Raw genomic sequence first — 19,987 nt, forward strand, 5'->3', positions numbered from 1 at the left:
GCACTTCCTACCTTGCCTGGGCCCTGCTGTCCTGCCAGCTCTGGCATGTGGTGATGGCCTCTGCCCCAGTGCCCACGGGTGCCAGCATGGCATGCCCTGACTGTCCCTGCCCTGCCCTCGGTCCACAGTGCTGCAGCCCCACCCAACACAGCAGTGGCCCTGCCCTGGCCATGCAGTGTGTCCATAGGATGGAGCAGTTGGCGGGCAATGCCACGGTGCCTGTGAGCAGAGCAGGAGTCAAGTGAGGTGCAGTAAGTGTTTATTTTCTCCCCCTTCCAAGCTCTACTCGCAGCCCTGCTGCTCCCCGGAGTGCCAGGAGCAGCTGAGCAGCGTCCCCAGGGCTGTTCCCAGCTCTCATGCTGGCCATGGGGTCCATGCCTTGGGCCTGGCAGAGACTGGAGACACAATCGCCACCGTGACCACGCATGCATTGCCCATCCCTGACCATCCCAGCAGGCCACATTTACACTGACAGGTCTGCTGTTCGCACGTCCCTATGGGACCCACCAGCCACCCCTAGCCATGCACCTGCCTTCTTCAGCGGTGCCAGGCCATGGGGGGGTCTGCCAGCAGCCAGGGGGCTTCCACCCCTGGGCAGAGTGACATAGGTGCTGCCAGGCCCTACAGGCCCACCAGGAGCGGTTAGGATGCGGGGCTTGGGGCCTGGCCCCCGACGGCACTTGGTGAGACCCAGGTGGTAGATCTCCACCAGGTTGAGCAGCAGGGACAGGCAGGCCACCCCCAGCATGAAGAGGATGAAGATGGTCTTCTCAGTGGGCCGGGAGATGTAGCAGTTGACCGTGTTGGGGCAGGGCCAGCGGCTGCAGGTGTAGAGGGGCTTCAGCTGGAACCCATACAAGGTGTACTGGCCCACAATGAAGCCCACTTCCAGGAGAGCCTTGAAGACGATGTTGCAGATGTACGTCCTCAGGATGGCCCCCTGCATGCACACCCGTGCCCTTGTGTTCCCTGCAGGGAGCTGGGGCTGCCTGGGGCGCTGGCGCCTGGCCCCGCTGCTGGCCCGTGCTGCCTTTTGCTGCTGTGCCTTCTCCTCCAGATGCACCAGGTGCAAGATGTGGCCCAGATACACAAGGCTGGGGGTGGAGACAAAGATGATCTGCAGGACCCAGAAGCGGAGGTGGGAGATGGGGAAGGTGCTGTCATAGCAGGCATTTTGGCAGCCGGGCTGTTGCGTGTCACAGGAGAAGCCAGACAGCTCGTCACCCCAGACCCGCTCCGCGGCTGCCCCCAGCACCAGGATGCGGAAGACGAAGAGGACGGTGAGCCAGACCTTCCCCACCACTGTGGAGTGCTCCTGGGCATTCTCCAGCAGCCGGCCCAGTAGGCTCCAGTCCCCCATGGCCCTTGCTGTGGTGCCCTGCAAGACAGCCACTCTCCAGACACAGCCGCCCCACAACCCGCCAAGATGCCTCCCCACTCCCTGGTCAAGAAGGTGTGCACAGACCCAGCCCAGGACTGTCCCTGGAATGTCCCCGTCCTGCGTCCCAGGGGACCCCCTAACCTGTCACAAGGAGAGCAGGGGGAGCAAAGGCCTCCAGCAGAGAGCTGGGAGCACCACAGGGAACAACCGCGGCAGTGATCCGGCATGGGCACCTCACCGTAAACGGTGCGTCGGGCAGAGCCCAGTGCTCCCGCGCCGTCCGCTCCTGCCAGTGGGGTGATGGGGGATGCTGCTAGGCCCCTTCCCAGCTGGTCCCCAGCTCCTCTGTGGAGTGCGGACAGATCTGCCTGCTCCGTCTGCCCAGTCACCCAACGGCAGGCATGGGGTTATTGGGGCATGAGGCAGCTGCGTGCCCCATTGGCTTTCATTGTGACTGGCACATCAAACAGCCACTGGGGAAACTTTTTCCCTCTATTTTTGGTCTGGACACTTTTCTAATTATATTCGGGGCTGCAGGGACTGGTGCTGGGGGAGCGCAAGCCCTTGGACACTGATCAATGCCACCCAGGGGTCACTGGCTGCTGCCGGCTGTCAGGGCAACGCAGCCACAGCCCCAGCTCAGCCCTGGCACTGCAGCCCCTCGTGACACCCACCAGGGCTTGGGTGCAGGGATGGACACCCCACACTGGCATCCCAGCTCCTGGCATATCCCAGCCAGAGCAGAAAGGAGGGAGGCAGCACCTGAGAATGGAGATTTAATGGTCCGGGATGGCCTCCTGGCCATCTAGGAGAGCCAGACTCGCGCCTGAGGGATACTATCCTTGGGACAGGGACAGTAACAGGCCCCTGGGGCAACTGTGGGGCCAGGGCCCCTGCAGTGGTGGCCCTAGCAGGCAGAGCAGCGGTCACCCTTCTCCTGCAGCCCAGAGTTGCGACGCAGCATGTCCTTGAGGGAACCATCCTGCTCTGTCAGCAGCTGGTTGATCTCATTCTGCTTGTACTCGGAGGAATGCTTGTGCCCGTAGAAGGAGCCCTTCCCCGATGAGGGGTTGGTGTGGTGCTGGCTTCGGCGGGCACAAGCCCGCACCACCAGGTAGACCAGCTCTGCCATGTTGAGGATGATGCAGATACTGGAGGTGACCAGCATGAAGACAGTGAAGATGGTCTTCTCAGTGGGCCGGGAGATGAAGCAGTCGACAGTGTTGGGGCAGGGGTAAGCCTCACACTTAACCAGCCGCATCATCTGGTAGCCAGGGTAGAGCATGTAGAAGATGTACATGAAGACGGCCTCGAAGAGCAGCCTGAAGACCACGCTGCAGACGTATGTCCACCACAGCGAACCCGCTATGCGCATCTTGTGCTTCTTGACCTCTTCCATGTGCTTGGCATCTGCATGCCCTGTCAGCACCAGCAGCTTCTTCTCCTGGTGCTGCTGGTAGGCCACGTGCATGGCCACGAGAAGGGCTGGTGTGGTGACGAGGATGAGCTGCAGGGCCCACAGACGGATGTGGGAGATGGGGAAGAAGTGGTCATAGCAGACGCTGTTGCAACCAGGCTGCTGGGTGTTGCAGGTGAAGGCAGATTTCTCATCCCCCCAGACGCTCTCGGCTGCCACCACTAACACCATTATCCGGAAGATGAAGATGACGGAGAGCCAGATGCGCCCGATGGCAGTGGAGTGGCGGTTCACCCCGCTCAGCACCGTGTAGAGGCCGGCCCAATTCATCGTTTCTCACGTCTGCGGGAAAGAGCAGTGAGGGATGGTGTTAGGAAGGATCCCTGGCTGAGAGCCAGCAGGTCCTGGCTCCAGTGGCAGCAGCCCCAGGAGGGACCTGGGAGCAACTGAGTGGCAGCCCTGGAAGGTGGAGAGCAGGATCGACAGACAGCAGGATGGCAGCGTGGCTCCTGCTCCTGACACGGCTCAAGGCAGCATTTTGGCCAGAGCAGGCATGAGACTGGCTGCCCCAGCAGTGCCAGATTCTCCAGTCCTGCCGCCCCACACTGGCACAGGGATCCTAACCCACAGCTGCCACAGAGAATGGGGATGAAGCTCCCACACCATCGCAGGGACCACCAGTACCCGGTGCTGAGTTCTTTGTCTAGGAATGGTCCCAAGGAACTTCATGGGCTCCACTGCACCAGTGCCTCCCTCTGTCCTCCTATTATCTGCAGGAGCATGGCCAGGGAGTCCTGAGCTGGAGGGCTCCCCCCCGTGCAGCCCTGCACTGCCACCCTCCCAGGACCTTCCTTGCCCAAGGAACACAGGGCGACCCCACCCCCAAGCGCAGACCCCTGCCTCACCAGAGCCAGAGCCATCCACTGGCACTGAGCAGCCCCGGGAGCTGCTTCCCCCCCTGCATGAGTCTGGGTGGCTGGGAGCAGCCACCCCCCAGTGTGGAGGATCCTGGCGACGCGTACCTGCCGGTGAGGAAGGGTCCTCGCAAGCTGCCCCCAGTGGCCCCGCTAAGGTCTCATGCCTCCCGCAGGAGAGCTCTGCTCCGCCTGCCCTCGTCTCTCTCTGCCACTGCCCTGCACTGGAAGTCATATGCTGCTTTATAAACTATTTACATACAATGGGGCCTTTATCGGCCCCTGAACAACACACTTTAGCATTCAGATCTAACGCCCTGACTTCCGCCCACCCTGGCCAAACAAAGTGCCTGTGTGCTGCATTCCCGCTGCTCGGCCCTGCACCCACTCCCACCTCCCCACCACGCCCCGCACCGACCACGGCCACGGCCTCCCCACCCGCGGGCTGCTCGCGGCTCTGCCCGGCGGGACCCACGCCACAGACATCGCTGTGCCGGACGGGCCACCCAGGGTGTCTGGAGGTCCCTTCCCCAGGAAGCATGGCCGTGCCCAGCTGCGTGCCCATTCCGCATGGACGGCACAGGGCACTGGAGCAGGGGTCTGGCACCGAGCACTCGGTGTGCCGCCGCGGGGCTGAGTGGCACCGGGTACCGCTGCTGTGAGTCCTGCCGTCTCCTCAAGGCTCTGGTACCAGCATCGGGGTCTGTGGGGGCATTAGAGCTGCCCCGCGTGTGCCGTTGGAGACGTGGGAGAAAGCCCGGAGTGACGCTGGCTGCGCGCTGGGGCTGCGCTCCTCGCCGAGAGGACTGACGCTGCCCTACTGCTCGGACATGCTGGTCGGGACAACAGTCCCTGTGCTCGCACAGCCCCCGTGCCCCTCAGGGCTGGTGTCCCAGCCACACTGTCACACTGTGCCCCGTCGCTGCAGGGATGGCGCCATGTCCCTTGGGTTTTGTGCCCAGCCTCAGGTGGGGAGCGGCATACCCAGTAAACCCTCCCAGCTGGGTGCCTGTAGGCTGGCAGGGCAATTAATTCCATCCCAAATGCCACCTCCTCCCCTTAGCCCAAGGTGCGAGCAGCCGGAGCTGTGCAAGCGGTGGCGGCCAAAGACCGTCCAGCAAAGCCGTGAGGACGCCCCTTGTGCCTTCACTGCCCCTCTCCCCACTCCTGCCATGAGGGCCGGCATCGCCGGCTCTCCTCTCCCAGGCCCAGGACCGAGCCCTGCTGTGGCCCCCTCTGGCCCCCCCGGTGCTCCCCAGCTGAGGGACATGCGGCCACCCCCGCAACAGTGCTGTGCCCGCCAGCTTCTCACCTCAACACCAGGACAATCAATGCTCTTCGGGATTGCGGCAATCAGTCTCCACCGCACCACCCTGGACTTTATACTGCCCTGCAGGCACGTCACCCACCCCCTCCCAAACAGCCTTGCTCCTTCCACGGCTCGCCAAGTAAACACCGCAGGTGTGTCCGGCCTGGCTCGCACCCACCCGCATCCAGCACCGCGGCTGAGCATCCCCCGGGGCCAACCCCGGGGCTACTGCAGCGCTGGGGCAGGGCCAGCCCCCCAGGATGGTCCCCGGGGAGATTCCTGGTCCCCGTGGCTCCACTCCCCTGCTGTGAGCATCGTCCCCGCTGCATTCCTTGCAAGCCAGGCACGTGCACCGTGGCGGAGCCCTGCTCTCCAGCCGGGGGATGACTCTGGGTACCCCCAGCTCCTGGAGCACCTTGATCTGGTGCTTCAGGCTGCCGGCTGGTCCCTGGGGAGCCACCAATACCCAGATTTAATGTGTAAAAAAGTGCAGCCGGGAAAAGGCAAACAGCCTGTCAACGATTAACTCGGCTGGCCCGCTTCAAGGTCCCGCCGCCCAGCACCCCGTGTGGGACACGGCGACCCTGCCGCTCATCCTGGGCCCCTGGGCCGGGCTGCAGGAGCCCGCGCGCCATCCCTTGCATGAGGGTGGCAATGATGCCGGGTGTCTCCCGCGTGGGGACGGCAGGGTGGCACTGTGGAGCGGCTGGGGGCCGCTACGGGTGCCCCCGCAGCGGGACGGAGGTCGGTGGGCAGTGAGATACCGGGGGTGGCCGGTGATGCAGGGCTGGTTGGGGCCATAGGGGCCACAATCTCAGTCTCTGATAAACCGCCGCACCTGAGTCAGCAGCGCCGGCGAGGAGCGGCAGCGGCGGCACCGCCCAGGTTCCGCACCCTGGACGGCTTCTGGGGGTTAGCGGAGGGCGTACTGGGAGAGCAAGGGGCTAGCGGGGCCAGGCTGGCGCGATCAGGCTGGGTGGGGGTCACTGGGGCGATCAAGAGAAGGGCAGACTGGTGAGCACTGGCGTGGGCTGAGCTAAGTGGATCGAAGCACAATGGGAGGTTGGCGCGGGGAGAGGGGTCCCTGGGAGTCAGTCTAGGGGTCTTGCTGGAGGGCCCTGGGAGCCAGGCGGGAGGTCCCTGGGGATTACTGGGAGCCAGGAGAGGGGTGGCTGGGGAGCGCTGGCAGCCGGGCGAGGGGTCGCCGGGGTTCGGGCCGTGCGGCCGGGGGCGGCCGCCGGCCGTGGCACCAGGTGGCGCTGCGGGGCCGGGCCGGGGGCGGCGGGGCCGCACCTGCCCGCGGCAGCACCCGGCGGGGCTCAGCGTGGGAATCCGTCTAAAACATGGTCAACGTGGAGGAAAAAAACAACAGGAAAGAGGAGGAGGAACCCGGGGCGTTGCTGTCCAGCACGATGCCCGCCCGTTGTCCTTGCAGGGAGTTGGCTGGGAGGAGCAGAGGTCCCAGGGGTGGGCGGGAGCACAGGCAGCCCCCGCGCCTGTTGCCAGCAGGTTAAGCTGCAAAAGCCATCGGAGAAGGACAGGCTGTACTGAACAGCCGTGGCCGGCACTGCCTCCAGTACTCAGATAAGTGCCCCGCCCGCGACCACGTGGGCTAGAAACGGTGTTCTTGTTAATGACGCTAATTGTGAAGTTAATTGGTGTCTGAAGTTGCAGCGGAAGAGTTCAAAGACGTGGGCACGTCTAACGCAGAGAAGCTGATGAGATTGGCAGGACTGAGTCAGCATGCGGATGGTGGGACTGAGGTGACGCAGCTGTTGGCATCCTGCTAGGGTCAAAGAACTTGCAGCCCAGCAGTCTGTATGGGTACGATGGACGAAATCAAGCTTGAACCATCACTGAAACAGCTCCATTGTCAGGAGGACTGCAGAGGAGGCTTCCAGAGTTCCCTTTCCCCAGCCATTCTGCTCCAGGCAGGGCTGGCCCTGTGGATGGCTCAGCCTCCTCACTGGATGGTCACTGCAGTGCAGGGGCTGCTGGGTTCCAGGCTTGGACTGGCAGCAGCACAGGCATCCCTGGATCTAGGCTGCTGTTCTCAGAGAGACAAAACCCTCTGGTCTGAGTCAACTGCCAGGAAGGTCACTAGCAGTGGGTGAGCACAGAAATCCTTTGTGCTGCTGCAGCACAAGGCAGAGGGGGTTGCAGCCTAAGACTTAACAGCTTGTTCTGCCTGCCTGTGAGTCTGCTCTCCTGCGTCCTGGGTGCATCAGAGGTGTGGGGAACTATCCCAGGGCACTATCCCAGTGATGCTTCTGTGAAAAGCAGCATCTCTGCCTTCCTGCTGGCTGTGAATCCTCCAGCAGCCAGAGGCCAGCCACAGGTCACTCACTCCCTCCCATGTCAGGGACAGCTTTGCAGTTGAGTTCCCTTATGGTTCTCCTTGCTAACAGCCCTAAACATGTCCCCTGAAGCAGAGGATGTCTCACAGCTGTTATGCAGATATAAACTGTTCATACCCTCTGGGATACAGTGTCCCTTGAGCTTTGCCGGGTCTCCAAAGGAAAACTGTTGATGGTCAAGGACACCCTGGACAGATGGCAGCCTCAGGAGTTTTGCAAAGGCGGTAGCACAATAGCAGAGGGTCGTCTGTCACCAGCTTGCCTTGGGGTCCTAGCTGGGTTGGCCATGCTGGCACATGTGGCAGCATGCAGCTGGGGCTGCGCAAGGATGAGGAGAGGGGACGGAAGGGCAGGGCAATCCCCTAATCTGGGGCAGAAAGGCATCACCTCTTCAAAAGGGCACTAGGCACCCTGTGGGATGCCACAATGGGCAGCACCAGGGCTTTTAGGGGGGTCCAGCACAGGGTCTCGAGCACGGTGCTGAACGGGGTGACACGCGCCTGTGGCACTGGAGCTGCGAAGGTCGCCCGTGGGGAGAAGGACGGAGCCCCACACTCGGCTTCCTGCACAGCCTGGCCCCCTGCCTGCCCCGGCTCCCCTGGCTCGGGGCCTCGCCCTGGCTCCAGTGTCTACATGCTGCCTGGAGGCAGTTCAGCCCCCCCACTCCGTTCCTGGTTTCCATGGCAACTCCAGTTGAAATTACATTAAGAAGAAATGAAACCAGCAGCTTTTCTCTTTGGCAAATAGGGGGAGGGGAGCTCAGCTGGGAAAGGCTGGGAAAGGGGTTTGAAGTTCGGAGGGAGGAGGCTATGGGACAGATGCGTTCCCACATGGGGTCCCAGTGCTGGGGGCAGTAGGGCTGGGAGGAAGGGGGGATGTGGGGACACCCCTCCACTGTGGCACATGGTGTTGGCAGTCCTGGATGGTAGGGTGCCAGCTTGCATGTGGGGGTCCAGCACCCTGACATGGTGGATGATGCCAGGGTCCTCCTGCTGCCTCTGTGAGGGGGCACCAGGGACATGAGGACTGGCACAGGGCACCCCACCCAGCCCAGTAGTCCCCGGGCCCTGCATGCTCCAAGAAGAGGCGAGACACACCGCTATTAAAAATATCACTTCTGTTTTATTTGGAATTTGTTACTCTGCACGGGTGACAGGGTATAAATACATTCTCCAACGAGCATCCTCACCCTCAGCCCTGCGCAGGGTGGGGGCCGGGGCAGGGTGCAGGGCCGCTGTTGTGCTGGCCCCGGGCAGGAGGGCCAGCAGGGCCATCGATGCGCTGGCCCCAGGCAGTAGGGCCAGCCGGCACCGGTGCGTCACGGCCGCCAGCACGGGCAGCGTCTGCCAGCCGGACCGTCTTGCACAGGGACAAAATATGGTGTCCCCACAAGGACCTGTCCCTTTCTTCTGCCTCCCCAGGCCCCAGGTGCTAGTGCTCACCCTGGGGGGCTGAGCCTGGGGTACCCCACTTGGGGATCCCCTGCAGCTCCTTCTTCATGCCCGACCACACCAAAGCCACTTGCCTAGAGCCACATGTGGCTCAGTGGCCACAGCAGATGCTCCCAGCCCCACATCACCCCCAGAGTCCCTATCCAGGCATCTCTTCCAGCTGCACATCCTGGATGCCAGAGCTGGGGTCACCCCACGATGGGGTAAAGGCCCCAGTGGAAGCAACCTAGGAGGCAGAGTTGATGCTGGTGAGCAGCTCACCCTGCTTCTGTCACCCCACTCCTGCCACAGGCTGCAAACCACTGGCTCTGCTTTCGGGCAACAAGCATGGGCAGGGAGGGCACAGCACTACCTGGAGCAGTGGTGAAGGGATGTGGGATGCTTCTGGGGGAGCAGGGCAGGGTGGGGAGCATGAGGGGCTGTCCTGGGTTCATGGGAGTGAACAGACAGTGCTCAGAGCAGGTGATGCCCACACGGGGTGGTGGGTGGCACTGGCCAGTGGTGGCAGTGAGGGACCGTGGCGGGGGTGCTCGCAGGCAGGCCGTTGGATAGGCTTTTTGGCTGATATATGTGGGCACGGGTGACGGAGGAGGGAGAATATCAAAAAATACAAAAGAGCGCAGCCCCACAGTGCGGGAGGCACTGCCCTGCCTGGTGCCCAACTACGGCAGGCGGGCTCCATGGGGGGCCGGCACCGTGCGCACACGCTGGCTTCTAACTGGCTTTTTATTTTATATCAAGAACACTTGGTTTTAAAATCTTTACAAAGGACAAAACGCGGCGACTCCGTTAGTGTGTAAAGAACTAAAGATCTGCTTAAAAAACGTCTCTGCAAAGAGAAATGACTGACACAAAAGAGATTCTCTGCAGCGCAAAGAGGGGCAGAGGTGCCAAGTCTCCAGCCCAGGGCCCCACTCCCAGCATCCCTGAGCCCCGGCATCAGCCCCAGCGCCCGCATCCAGCACAAGGCCAGGTCCCTGGACTCTGCCCATTCCCTCTGCCTATAGCACCATGGCCTGGGGCCACTTCTCAGCACAGTGAAGGAGCCTTTTCCAGGGCTGCCAAGATGCCTGGGGATGTCTGGGCACTGGCCAAGAGGGATGCCCGGTCCCGCTCCTCGTCAGTCCCAGGGTGCTCGGTGGGCTCAGCACTGGGGATGCGATCGCCCCACTGGGAGGCACAGCCACGGCACTGGGAACCCTGTGGCCATTGACAGTGGGGTACCCCTGCCCACCTGCGCGGGTGGGTTGTGCAGGACTACACCATGTCCCTCCTGCACCCCGCTGGCATCCCACGGGGCAACCCACGGGGCCCTGAGGCCAGGAGAGTCAAAGCACTTCTCAAAAGTTAGACAGGAACAAAAGAAAGCGCTGGGGCCACTCTGGGACCCCACAGGTCTCTGGGCTGGGAGCTGCACCGTCCGTGGGCGCTGCCCCTCCGTCCGGGGGCTCTGTGGGCCCCGCCGGTCCCTCTGCCAGTGTCTGCTGCGTGCGTGTGTGTGTGCGTGCATGCGTGTGCGCCGGCGGCGGGCAGCTATACCCTGGTGGTGGAGTGTGAGTGCGGAAGCCCCGTGTTGTTGAAGCCGGCGGTGAAGGTGTTGTAGGGGTGCAGGGTCTGCAGCCCCACCAGCGAGTTGGGGATCATGGTGATGGTGTTGGGGGTCATAAGCGGGATGTCGTCCGGAGAGCGGCGCAAGGTGAGGGTGTAGTCGGGCAGAGCAGCCAGGCGCAGGGTGTCGTGGGATGGCACAGCTTCGCACTCGTGGTGCCCCTGGCTCACCTGCAAGGAGGGCATCTCCTCATCAGGCGCGTGGGCGATGTCGTTGGAGGCACCGCGCTGGGGGCTGGGCTGCCGGTGCGTGTCCTGCCGGCGCTTGTCCTTGCGGTAGTAGAGGGCGGCGAAGGCCAGCACGTTGAGGAAGAGGAGGGAGGCGCCCACGGCGATGGTGACGCTCAGTTCAGTGGAGTAGTCGCGGGGGCTCTCGAGCAGTGTGCCCGCCTCTTGCTCTGGGCTCCACTTCTCCTTCCCGTTCTCGCTGTTGTAGGCGGGCGAGATGGCGGGGCGCTTAGTGGTCCAGATCTTGCTGTTGGGCCGGCGGGTGATGTGGGAGTTCTGTGTGGTGTCGGGTGGTGGCACTTTGGTGGTGGTGGAGGTGTAGTGGAACATATCGTGCAGGTTGTACAGGTGAGGAACCAGGTGCTTCCAGAAAGCCACCTTGGTGGCCCGGTAGTGGTCGCGTACCCGTGGCTTCAGGCCAATGTGCAGGTACAGCTGGTCACGGGGGTTGTACTTGGACCAGGCCACCTCCTCAAACCGGTTGGCCTTGGTGTGGATGAACTTGGTGTCCTGGGGTACAGGCTTGTTGGGGTCCCTGTGAAACACAGGCAGAACAGAACTAGCATTGGGAAAATCAAAGAAACAAAGAGGGACACCTGGATGCAGAGACAGAAACTGAGGGGACCTTTGCCAGCGGTGCCACAGGGTGGGCTGGCAAAAGGTCTTGAATGACTGGACAGCACCCAACCCTGGGTCAAGTCTCACCCAAGATGACAAGGACCAACAAGCCTCCCCACCCCGGCGGCTTGGCTGGGTCCTGTTCCAGGGGCTGGCCATGATCTAAGCTTCTTGCTTTGTTGCTGATGCCATGGCCCCAGTGAAGGTGCAGCACACCGGGACCTCTGGGCACAGGGAGGTCAGTGTCCCACACTGGGCATGATAACCCTTCCACCACAGCACAGCCCCAGGGAGTACAGCTGCAGTGAGTACAGACCCCCAAAGCACAGCACCCATCCCCACTCACCCTGTCTTGGCAAAGTTGGTCCAGTAGGTCATCACCACAGCGCTGAGCATGACGTCGTTCTTGGAGAAGTTGCAGGGAAAGAGGTCTGTGGGGCCAATCATGGGGATCCCAAACACGTAAGGCACCTCATCCCCGTGGGCTGCATCGGACCATGCAGGCTTCATCAGGCTCTGGCAGTGGTGGTAGAAGGCGTAGAAGTAGGTGGGGGAGCCATAGCGGGCGTGTAGGTCGGCTGTCACCACCGATGGCTCTACCCACTGGTGGTCAGTGAAGAGGGCCACCAGAGTCTTGCGACGTGTCTCGGGGTTGTCCCGGTCAGCCCAGTCCGTGTACATGAACTTGATGGTCTCCCTCAAGGTGTCCTTGCCCTCAGGGTAGCCATAAAGGTTGTCTACAAAGTTGGAGACTGAGTAGTCAAAGTCACTGCCTGAGACGCCGTCCTCAGGGTCCACCACACCCTCCACAAACTTCAGCCCTTCACCCTGGTTGACCCCCAGCATGATATCATAGTTGAGGAACTCGCCCTGCTCCATCAGGATCTCTGGGTCATCCGGGATCACATCCCCATCAATGACTGGCCCGAAGGCCACATGGTAGCGGGCTGGCTGGATGTCTTGCTCTACCAGCTCCTTGGCACTCTTCTGCCGCAGGCAGTCCACCATGTCCACGGTGTCCAGCACATTGCAGCCCACCTTGTCAGCCAGCATGCTGGTGTACTTCACAGGCTGGTAGTTCACTGCCCAGCTGGAGAGTGCTGAGCCGCTCTGGATGATGGCTCTCTGGAAGAGACCTGCAATACAGGCAGGGAGTGGAGGAAGCTCTCAGCAGGGTTCCAGCATCCCAGTGCTGCAGTGCAGGATGCAGCATGGAGAAGGCATTGATGCTCTTATACCCCTGCAAGGACCCAGCATTCCAGCCCACACCCAGCCTTGTCCCTGAGCTGTGCTTCCTGCTGAGCTGGGCTCACACAGGGGGCTCAGCTCAGGGCTGCTGTGGGGATGGCAGGATGATAGCTGGGAATGCAAGTGGGTGCTCCTGGAAGCAACCAAGGGCTGCTGTGCTCCCTGAGGATCCCATTGCAGGGGATGACCCAGCATCCCTGTCCTGGTGTGGGGAGAAGGGGGGCCCCTTCTCAGTCTGACCTTGCCAAGCAGCCTGTGCTACCCCAGCCACCCCAAGGGTGTGTTACCTGGGCCCCTGAGGGGCACACGCTGCCCCTGGCTCAGCACCATCCCCCAGCCCAGGTTGGCACCTGCTTCACTGAGGAGCCAGGCTGTGGGCTGGCAGCAGTGGGAGGGTTAACGCCTCCCTGGGGACACTTAACCCTGCCGTGTCCCACCCCACCGCTTTGTCAGAGTCCCCCTCGACCCCCTCCCTGCTGCTTCCTGCCCAGCTGGGGCTGCTCAGTGCCAATCCGGCCCTGCAGGAGCACGCTGCCAGATGCACAAAGAGGGCCTTTCTGCCACCAGGAACACAGAGGGAGTGGACTTTCGCCCTGGAAAATGAGGCCACAAAGGCCCTGGCCCAGGCAGAGAAATGCGTGGCTTCGCTCCAGTCCCATGTCAATGGTGCTTGTGCTCAGAATACAAAGGGTGGTGAGGAAGCAGAGCCTCTGGGCCATGAAAGGCAGCCAGTCCGGGGTGTACCCAGGGGTCCCTGCTCTCTGACCAGCCCTCTTTGCACCCCAAGTGCTGCCTGCACCCCTGCCAGACCCCAGCACATGCTTGCCATGAGGGACTGTTCCAGGTGATCCGTGAACCGTGCTGGCACAGCAGTGTGGTGGCCATGGGGCTGCCCCTGGCACCCTGAAATGCAGAGAACTCCTGTGCAAGCAAGGCTGTGCCAGTCTGCAGGGAAGCACCTTCCCGCAACAGAAGTGTTCAGAGGCTCCTGGCTCCCAGCCACCATGTCCATAGCTCTTGTCTGCACGCACAGTCCTCACTCTGCCAAGTACCTGACGTACAGTCCCATGCACTGGGACAAAGAGAAGTCACAAGCTCTGTTTGTCACCTCCCGGTGCCCTAGAAAGCCATACCCAGCCTACAGGCTGGAGACTGGCCATGGGTTTGCTTGCTCTGCGCCATCATCCACGTGCCAAGGAGCCAGGATGGGGTTTCCTGGCTCCCTGGAGATGCTGTCCCAGCAGCAGCTATTGCGCCCTGCCAGCAGCATCACTTCCCAGACAGACCCACCAGGCTGGGCTCTGGCCCTGCCCACCACTGCCTGGGGAAGTACAGGGCAGCTGATATCACTATCAGCTGGTCATGTCCCTGACGGAACCCCTTTGCCATGTCTCTGCATGGCCACATCCTGACCCAGAAGGACCCAGGACTCTGCGAGAGCCCAGACTCATTACCTCCCACTCAATGCCAGCACCTGACTGAAGCCTGACAAGCACCCCAGGGAGGCACCAGCACCCTGCACTCCACATTGGACCTCTCCAGCCTGCTGAGGCCCAGGCAAGAAGGTGAAGTTCTGCCTTTCCTTCCTGTTCCCCTCCACGGTGAGGGTCCCAACACACCCTGCCTCCTGTAGGACTGGCTGCCACAGGATAGTGGAATCAAGTGGTGGGGCCAGGACTCTGCCAGAGGGTGGTTAGAGCTGCAGACTGCCACCAGCTGCTGCCAGCTCCTGATTTCCTCTTTGCTTTGCCCAGTAGCTGAGACTGGAAACACTTCTGGGGGTATCTGGGCCAAGCCCTGTTCAAAGCAGGGTGCTGGGTGCCTTGTCCAACTGAGATGTGGAGGGCTGGCAACAAAGGGCAGAAGCCCCCATGGAGAAGTAGATGGGGCAAAGGAAGCACATAAAGTTTGCCTGGCACATACTTCTCCTGCCCTGGTATGGCTGGCTGGGGAGAAAAACAGCACTTTGGTCACTGATGAGGAATCAGAGTGACCCTACAAGGCCTGAAGCTGGCAGAGAGCTGTGGATTTCCCCAGGGGCCAGACCCAACATGTGCTGTACCAAGCCTCCAGTGTCTGCTTCTTGCAGCACCTGGCAGAGCAGGCAGAAATCAGCAGCTACATTAATAGCTTGTGATCACTAGAAGTTTTATTTTGATGCAGTAAAAACAAACCCACCTGTTCTGCAGGCTGCAACTTAGCACTGCTCCCACGCTGTGTTCCAGAGCCAGCTACCCATCCCTGGGGATATGGGTGCTCTGTCACAGGGAATTTTTTGAGATCATTTTACGGCCATTTGGCTTTATGAGACACTGGCTGCAGCTCTGAGCACTCCCCTCCCACCTCATAGCATTTACAGCCAGCAGCAGCTCCCCTGCCCCAGCAGCGAGGGTACTGGGCACCCAGCACCTCTGAGATGCAGGGGGGCCACACCAAAGGCACTGGGGCTGCATGGGGCACCAAAGGGTTCGTCATGCAGGTGCAGGGCTTAGTGGCATTAAGTGTAGCATCACCTAAGAAGTGTGGCAGGACTGGCAGGACTATTTCTCATGGCTGAAAAGTCACAAGGAGCAGCCCCTCCAATCCACCCTCAGCCTCTCTCCCAGCTGCTCCGGTCTGTACCCCTGCAAGAGGCTGGGGCCACCTGGGCAGCCAAGCACACACTCCTGCACTCCTTTGATGGAAAGGAGTAGCATTGACAATGCATTACACATAGTGCTCCCTCCCCAGCCTTTCACACTCAATGTGGACAGAGAAAACACTTTTTCTTTCTGCAGGAGCTTTCAGCCTGTAAAAGACTCCCCATCATCAGCCATCAGCCCGGCTGAGGTTCTGGAGGTCTCCATTCCTGAGTGATTCCCAGGCTGTTGAGCAGGGCAGCAGCTCTTCAGCTTCAAGTGCAATTTGCTGTGTGTCTCTGAAGGGCAGACTCATGCCCGTGTCTACTGCTCACACATGTCCTTTTCTCCTCAGCACAACACCCGGGCACACAGCACTGGAAGATGGCTGCACCCTCATATAAAGCTCCTGAGCAGGTCCCTGGCAGGCTGCTCCCCTGTGGACCATATCCAGTTCAGGCTTTGCTCCTATAATTTCCTTTAGGAAGTTTATCAAAACCACCTCTAGTCTCACAGTTAATTTTTCCCCCCTCAGTGCTTGATGTCAATGTCTTTGCAGGTGGTTTACATGCATTTGCTCTTATTCCAACACAGTCTTTTAGCATAAATAATTCCCTTCTTTATTTAAACACTCTGCTGTATTTACAGATATGAATCATATTACTTCCACCTGTGTTTTGCTAGGTGCAGCGCTTCCAGCTCTGCCAGTCTCACCACACAGGGCCCTCCATCCCTCCCCAGGCTCAGGAGGGATGTCTGGGGTGCTCTGTCTTCCCCTCTATTCCGGTATGAACACCTTTCCTAGCACTGAGATCATTGTTGCCAGTGCCCTGCATGATGCCCTACATCCCCTCCACACCCGCACTAGGAAAACCTGAGCACCAGGGCAGGACACCACAGGAGGGGTCCCCACCTCTCCCCATGCCAAGGGGCTGGCTCTGGGCTGCAGCCTTGTGCATGGGGAGCACCTACTCCATCCCTGACTCCCACATGCTCTGCCACTGACCTCCTTCTGCCCTTGATGAGAGGGTTTTGCTTCCCATCCAGGTCCAGACTCTCACCAGTGGCTGATTAGAAAACAGCCCTGACTTTGTTAGGCTGGGCAGCAGGACCCGGCTGGGCTCCCCTCCCTGGGTTAGCATCAGCAGGGCATTTGCTCACAGTTGCAGCAGCCTCAGGCACGGCTGACACCTACCTTCAGAGTGGTGGGAGAGGGTGAGCAGGCTGACACAGGAGGCACCGATGCCAGAGCCGAAGACAGTGATCCGCAAGGGATCTCCCCCAAAGAAGGCGATGTTCTCGCTGACCCAGCGCAGCGCCTGGATCTGGTCCAGCAGCCCGTAATTGCCCTTGGCAGCCTGGTCCCCCGTGCTCAGGAACCCTGAGGGCCAAGGGGAGCCCAGTTAGGGATGAGGAAACAGGGAAAGTCCTGATTTCCCACCCTCTTCCCCAGACCTAGGGTAGCTTCTGTGAGACCTATCCCACCATGAGACCATGCTACCAAGAGAGTTTTGTGAGTTTCAAACTGGAGCAAGGCTCCAGCCACCCTCTGGTGGGGTGAAAGGCTGAGCTGCAAACCTCAGGGAGCCTCTTCGACCAACAACAAGTAGTGACAAGATAAAGAGCACAAAGCTCTGTCCTATCCACGGCACCACCTGTGCTAGAACAGCTCAGGACATCTCGCACAAGCTCCAAGGAAAGCTCAGAAAGCATCAGTGGCTGCAGGCAGGTGAGTGTGTGCACAGCCAATGCTTTCCATGGACTAGCGTGGAGGGGTGGGGGCAGAGGGGGTTGGAGGGAGGCTCCCTAAATGTAAGGAGGTGGGCTGGGAAGAGAGAAACCGACTGCAGCTTAAAACACAAAGGCTCTCAGTGAGGAAGAAGGTGAGAAATGCTTTCAATAGCACAGGAAACACCCATGATAAGTTATCACTCTTTCGTTTGCTTTGACTTTAAGCAGGAAGCCAAAGCCATGGGCCCGAGGTAAAATCGAGGCAGGTAACCCCAGCACACAGGGAGCGGCCCCAGGGCTGTGCTAGCACCTGGAGGTGGTCTGGCTGGGTGTGGTGCACCACCTCAATGGAAATGATGAAGGCACCACTTAAATCGATTTAATGTCATTTTGGGACTCATGTGTCTTATCTTTGCACCTATCCATCTTAAAGGCCGCTGGACTTTCAACATTAAAAGGTTTTGAACAGGTTTACTATCATATTCTACATGAAACTATGGGCTCTGGAGGCCACTAGGGGAATGTGCTGCCCCAGATACCAGGCACGAGCCCAAGGGAGAGCACCATGCTAGGCTGGATGGCTAGGAAGAGAGTCGCAGCTTGGCTTGCAAAGTAGCTTTTCCCAAATCTCTCCACCCCTTGTTCTCATGCTGCTAAGGGAAGCACCAGTGGTGTTCCACACAAGCCTCCTGTGTCTCAGCCCCTGGGGGTTTCTGCTGCTTCAGGCAGGGAACTGCACTGTCTTTTGACCCTCTGTCCTCATTTTGCCTCTCTAAGTCATCAGTGCTTTTGGAAACAGGACTGTCACCCTCCTCTGCATGGCACCTGACACCTTCTGTGGTCCCCACTGCAGACAGCCACATCACCGTGGGCTGCTGAGGGGGTTCCAGCAGCGCAACTGGCTTGGAGGCTTCCTGTGCTCAGGGAGGGAGAGCTGCCAGGTCCCCAGGACAGCCAGGCAGTACCCGCTGGCACCTCACCCGTCTGAGCCCTCTCAGGAGGAGATGCTGGGTAAACACATTAATTATTCATTTAACCACAAACCAATATTTGCTTTCAGTTGAGCCAGTTTGTGTAAATTAGCCGGGGTGGGGGCTGGTGCCAGGACCCAGACTAGGCTGTGACCATGTGCTGGGGGCTCTGCCACGTGGCACCCGCTTGGCTGCCAGGGCAGAAGGCAGGGGCAGTGCCCACAGCGCATCCCGCCAGGCCCTACGCCCCCCTCCACCCCTTTCTGGCTGGCCCAAGTCCGGTCAGACACAAGGGCTGTCCCACTGCCCAGCTGTGCTGCCGGCACAGCCCAAGCCAGCCAGCTCATACCGAGCACTCCAACGCGGTAGTTCAGGGTGATGACAATCACGTTCCCATAGCTGGCCAGGATGCTGCCGTCTATCATGTTCCCCGTGCCCTCCATGTACGAGCCACCATGGATATAGACCATCACCGGCTTGGCCCCGCTGTCCCGGATGTCTGGAAGGAGAGGTGGTTAAACACAGGACCGCACTGATGGCCACAGCACCCTGCCCGACAGGCAGACCGAGTACAAGGGCAATGCCAGCTGCCAGGACCAGGGAGGGGGCTTAGGAGCCAAAGCCAGAGCTCTCCTGGGAGCCACAGCATGGATCCCCAAAGCCAAACACCACTGAACCAACCCTGCCAGCCCCTCTCCAGGAGGTGGCCATTGCTGCACTGTCCCCACAGTGCCGTCCCCTCAGGGGTCTGAGCACGTGAGGAAGGGATGCTGGCTGGACCCTGCTGCTCTTCCCCAGAGCTGGGCTCTGGCATTGTGTAGGAGCCAGATCAGGTCTGCTGTGGGTGGGAGTTGCAGAGTCCAGCCCCAGGATGCAGCCCCATGTCTTGTCTTTGGCTGGACCAAAGCGCTCCGTGAGTCCTGGAAGCTGGCATTGTGGAGGGGGGCAGGGATGGGGGTGTGCAGGACCTAGAAGTAGAGGGGGGCACTGATGTGTGCTCCGATGTCTCACTCTCCCACTCCCCCTTCTCATTCCCCTGGGAAGGCAGAGACCTGCCTGTCTGGACGTAAACCCACAGCACCCCAGTGCCCAGACACAGACATGGTGATGAGGCAGACAGTGTATGCACGTGTGCGTGTCAGGGAGGTGAGCACGGCATCTGGACGAGGACAGGGCATGAGGCATGGAGTGAGGATGGGGAATGGGACCCCGAGGGCTGGGGAGGAAGGATGGTGGGAGCCCAGGGGACAGGGAGCAGCCACGCTCCCTCTCTCGGCTTCTCCTGTCCAGGGGACATCCTGCCCCTTCTACTCCTCTGGCTGGTGATCCCTCATGGAGCCATGGCCACTCACAAGGGAATAACATCCTGGTGCATCTTGCCCATGTCACACCTGCCATGGAGACATTGCCAGGGCCCACATGCCTGTGCTGCCCAGCCCTGTCCTGGGCTGGCGACCCAGCACCAATGGACTTTGCCCTCCCTTGTGCTCACTCACGCCCAGCACCTTGCTCAGGTGGGCTGGCAGTGCCTGCTTGGCCTCAGCTGCCCCAGGCAGCTGCTGCTCCCTGCCTGCCTCCTTCAGCAGTGCAGCACAGCGTCCCACCAGGACTGGGACAAGATCTTGGGGCACAGCCACACCAACGCCAGTGACCGGCTGGGCTGTTCATGCTCCCTCACAGCCACCTAGCCCCTGCCCATGTCCACTCCTCCCTGTGGCTTGCCAATTGCAGGGGGCTGCAGGCCAGGCTGAAGGGTATCTGTGGCCATTCTCACCTCCAGCTGTAGCCCACGACATGGCTAAAGGTGGCCTCCCATACAGAAAACCTCTTACCTCCAGGAGAATGAGGCTATGCCAAACCCAAAACCTGTGCTGGCTCTTTTCCTATTGCCAGAATGTAGCCAGACAAATGCACGGACTAGGGGAGCAAAAAGTGCTTGCAGCTCCTCCAGGACAGACATTGCTTGTGTGGCACAGCTACATCAGGACAATTTTTTCCAGGACCACCTGCTTGAAATGCGAGGGGCAGGAACATCAGTGACTGTGCCCATGTCTTCTTCTCCATTCTGCACCCACTCCCTGGCATACAAAGGGCCCTCCTCACAGCAGAATGGCAACAATGTACAGATGTACCAGG

General features: G+C 60.5%; 3 protein-coding genes across 6 annotated transcripts in view; all 3 read right to left on the minus strand.

Annotated features, from left to right (window-relative positions):
• Positions 1-242: 242 nt before the first annotated feature.
• Positions 243-1,640, minus strand: LOC137482747 (gap junction alpha-3 protein-like). Its single transcript, XM_068205316.1, has one exon. It carries the CDS (start codon positions 1,358-1,360, stop codon positions 464-466), a length of 897 nt encoding a protein of 298 aa, XP_068061417.1. The 5' UTR covers positions 1,361-1,640; the 3' UTR covers positions 243-463.
• A 504-nt stretch (positions 1,641-2,144) lies between these two features.
• On the minus strand, positions 2,145-3,160 carry GJB1 (gap junction protein beta 1). The gene has a single exon (XM_068205317.1). It carries the CDS (start codon positions 3,126-3,128, stop codon positions 2,289-2,291), a length of 840 nt encoding a protein of 279 aa, XP_068061418.1. The 5' UTR covers positions 3,129-3,160; the 3' UTR covers positions 2,145-2,288.
• Positions 3,161-9,537: 6,377 nt separating this feature from the next.
• The window catches only part of NLGN3 (neuroligin 3), a 38,128-nt gene continuing 27,678 nt past the window's right edge, over positions 9,538-19,987 (minus strand). For all 4 annotated transcript variants that reach the window (XM_068205328.1, XM_068205329.1, XM_068205327.1 and 1 more), the window contains 4 exons: positions 18,201-18,350; positions 16,345-16,530; positions 11,630-12,419; positions 9,538-11,200 (listed from right to left, as the gene is read on the minus strand). In XM_068205328.1, coding sequence (XP_068061429.1) covers positions 10,363-11,200; positions 11,630-12,419; positions 16,345-16,530; positions 18,201-18,350 — 1,964 coding nt within the window. In that variant the 3' untranslated portion in view covers positions 9,538-10,362. The remainder of the gene's footprint in view (positions 11,201-11,629; positions 12,420-16,344; positions 16,531-18,200; positions 18,351-19,987) is intronic.

The sequence above is a fragment of the Anomalospiza imberbis genome, chromosome 14 (assembly GCF_031753505.1).
Source record: "Anomalospiza imberbis isolate Cuckoo-Finch-1a 21T00152 chromosome 14, ASM3175350v1, whole genome shotgun sequence".
In the NCBI taxonomy this organism is placed as follows: Eukaryota; Metazoa; Chordata; class Aves; order Passeriformes; family Viduidae; genus Anomalospiza; species Anomalospiza imberbis.

Coding starts and splice junctions, on each gene's coding strand:
- GJB1 (XM_068205317.1), bottom strand. CDS start 3,128: ATGAATTGGGCCGGCCTCTACACGGTGCTGAGCGGGGTGAACCGCCAC.
- LOC137482747 (XM_068205316.1), bottom strand. CDS start 1,360: ATGGGGGACTGGAGCCTACTGGGCCGGCTGCTGGAGAATGCCCAGGAG.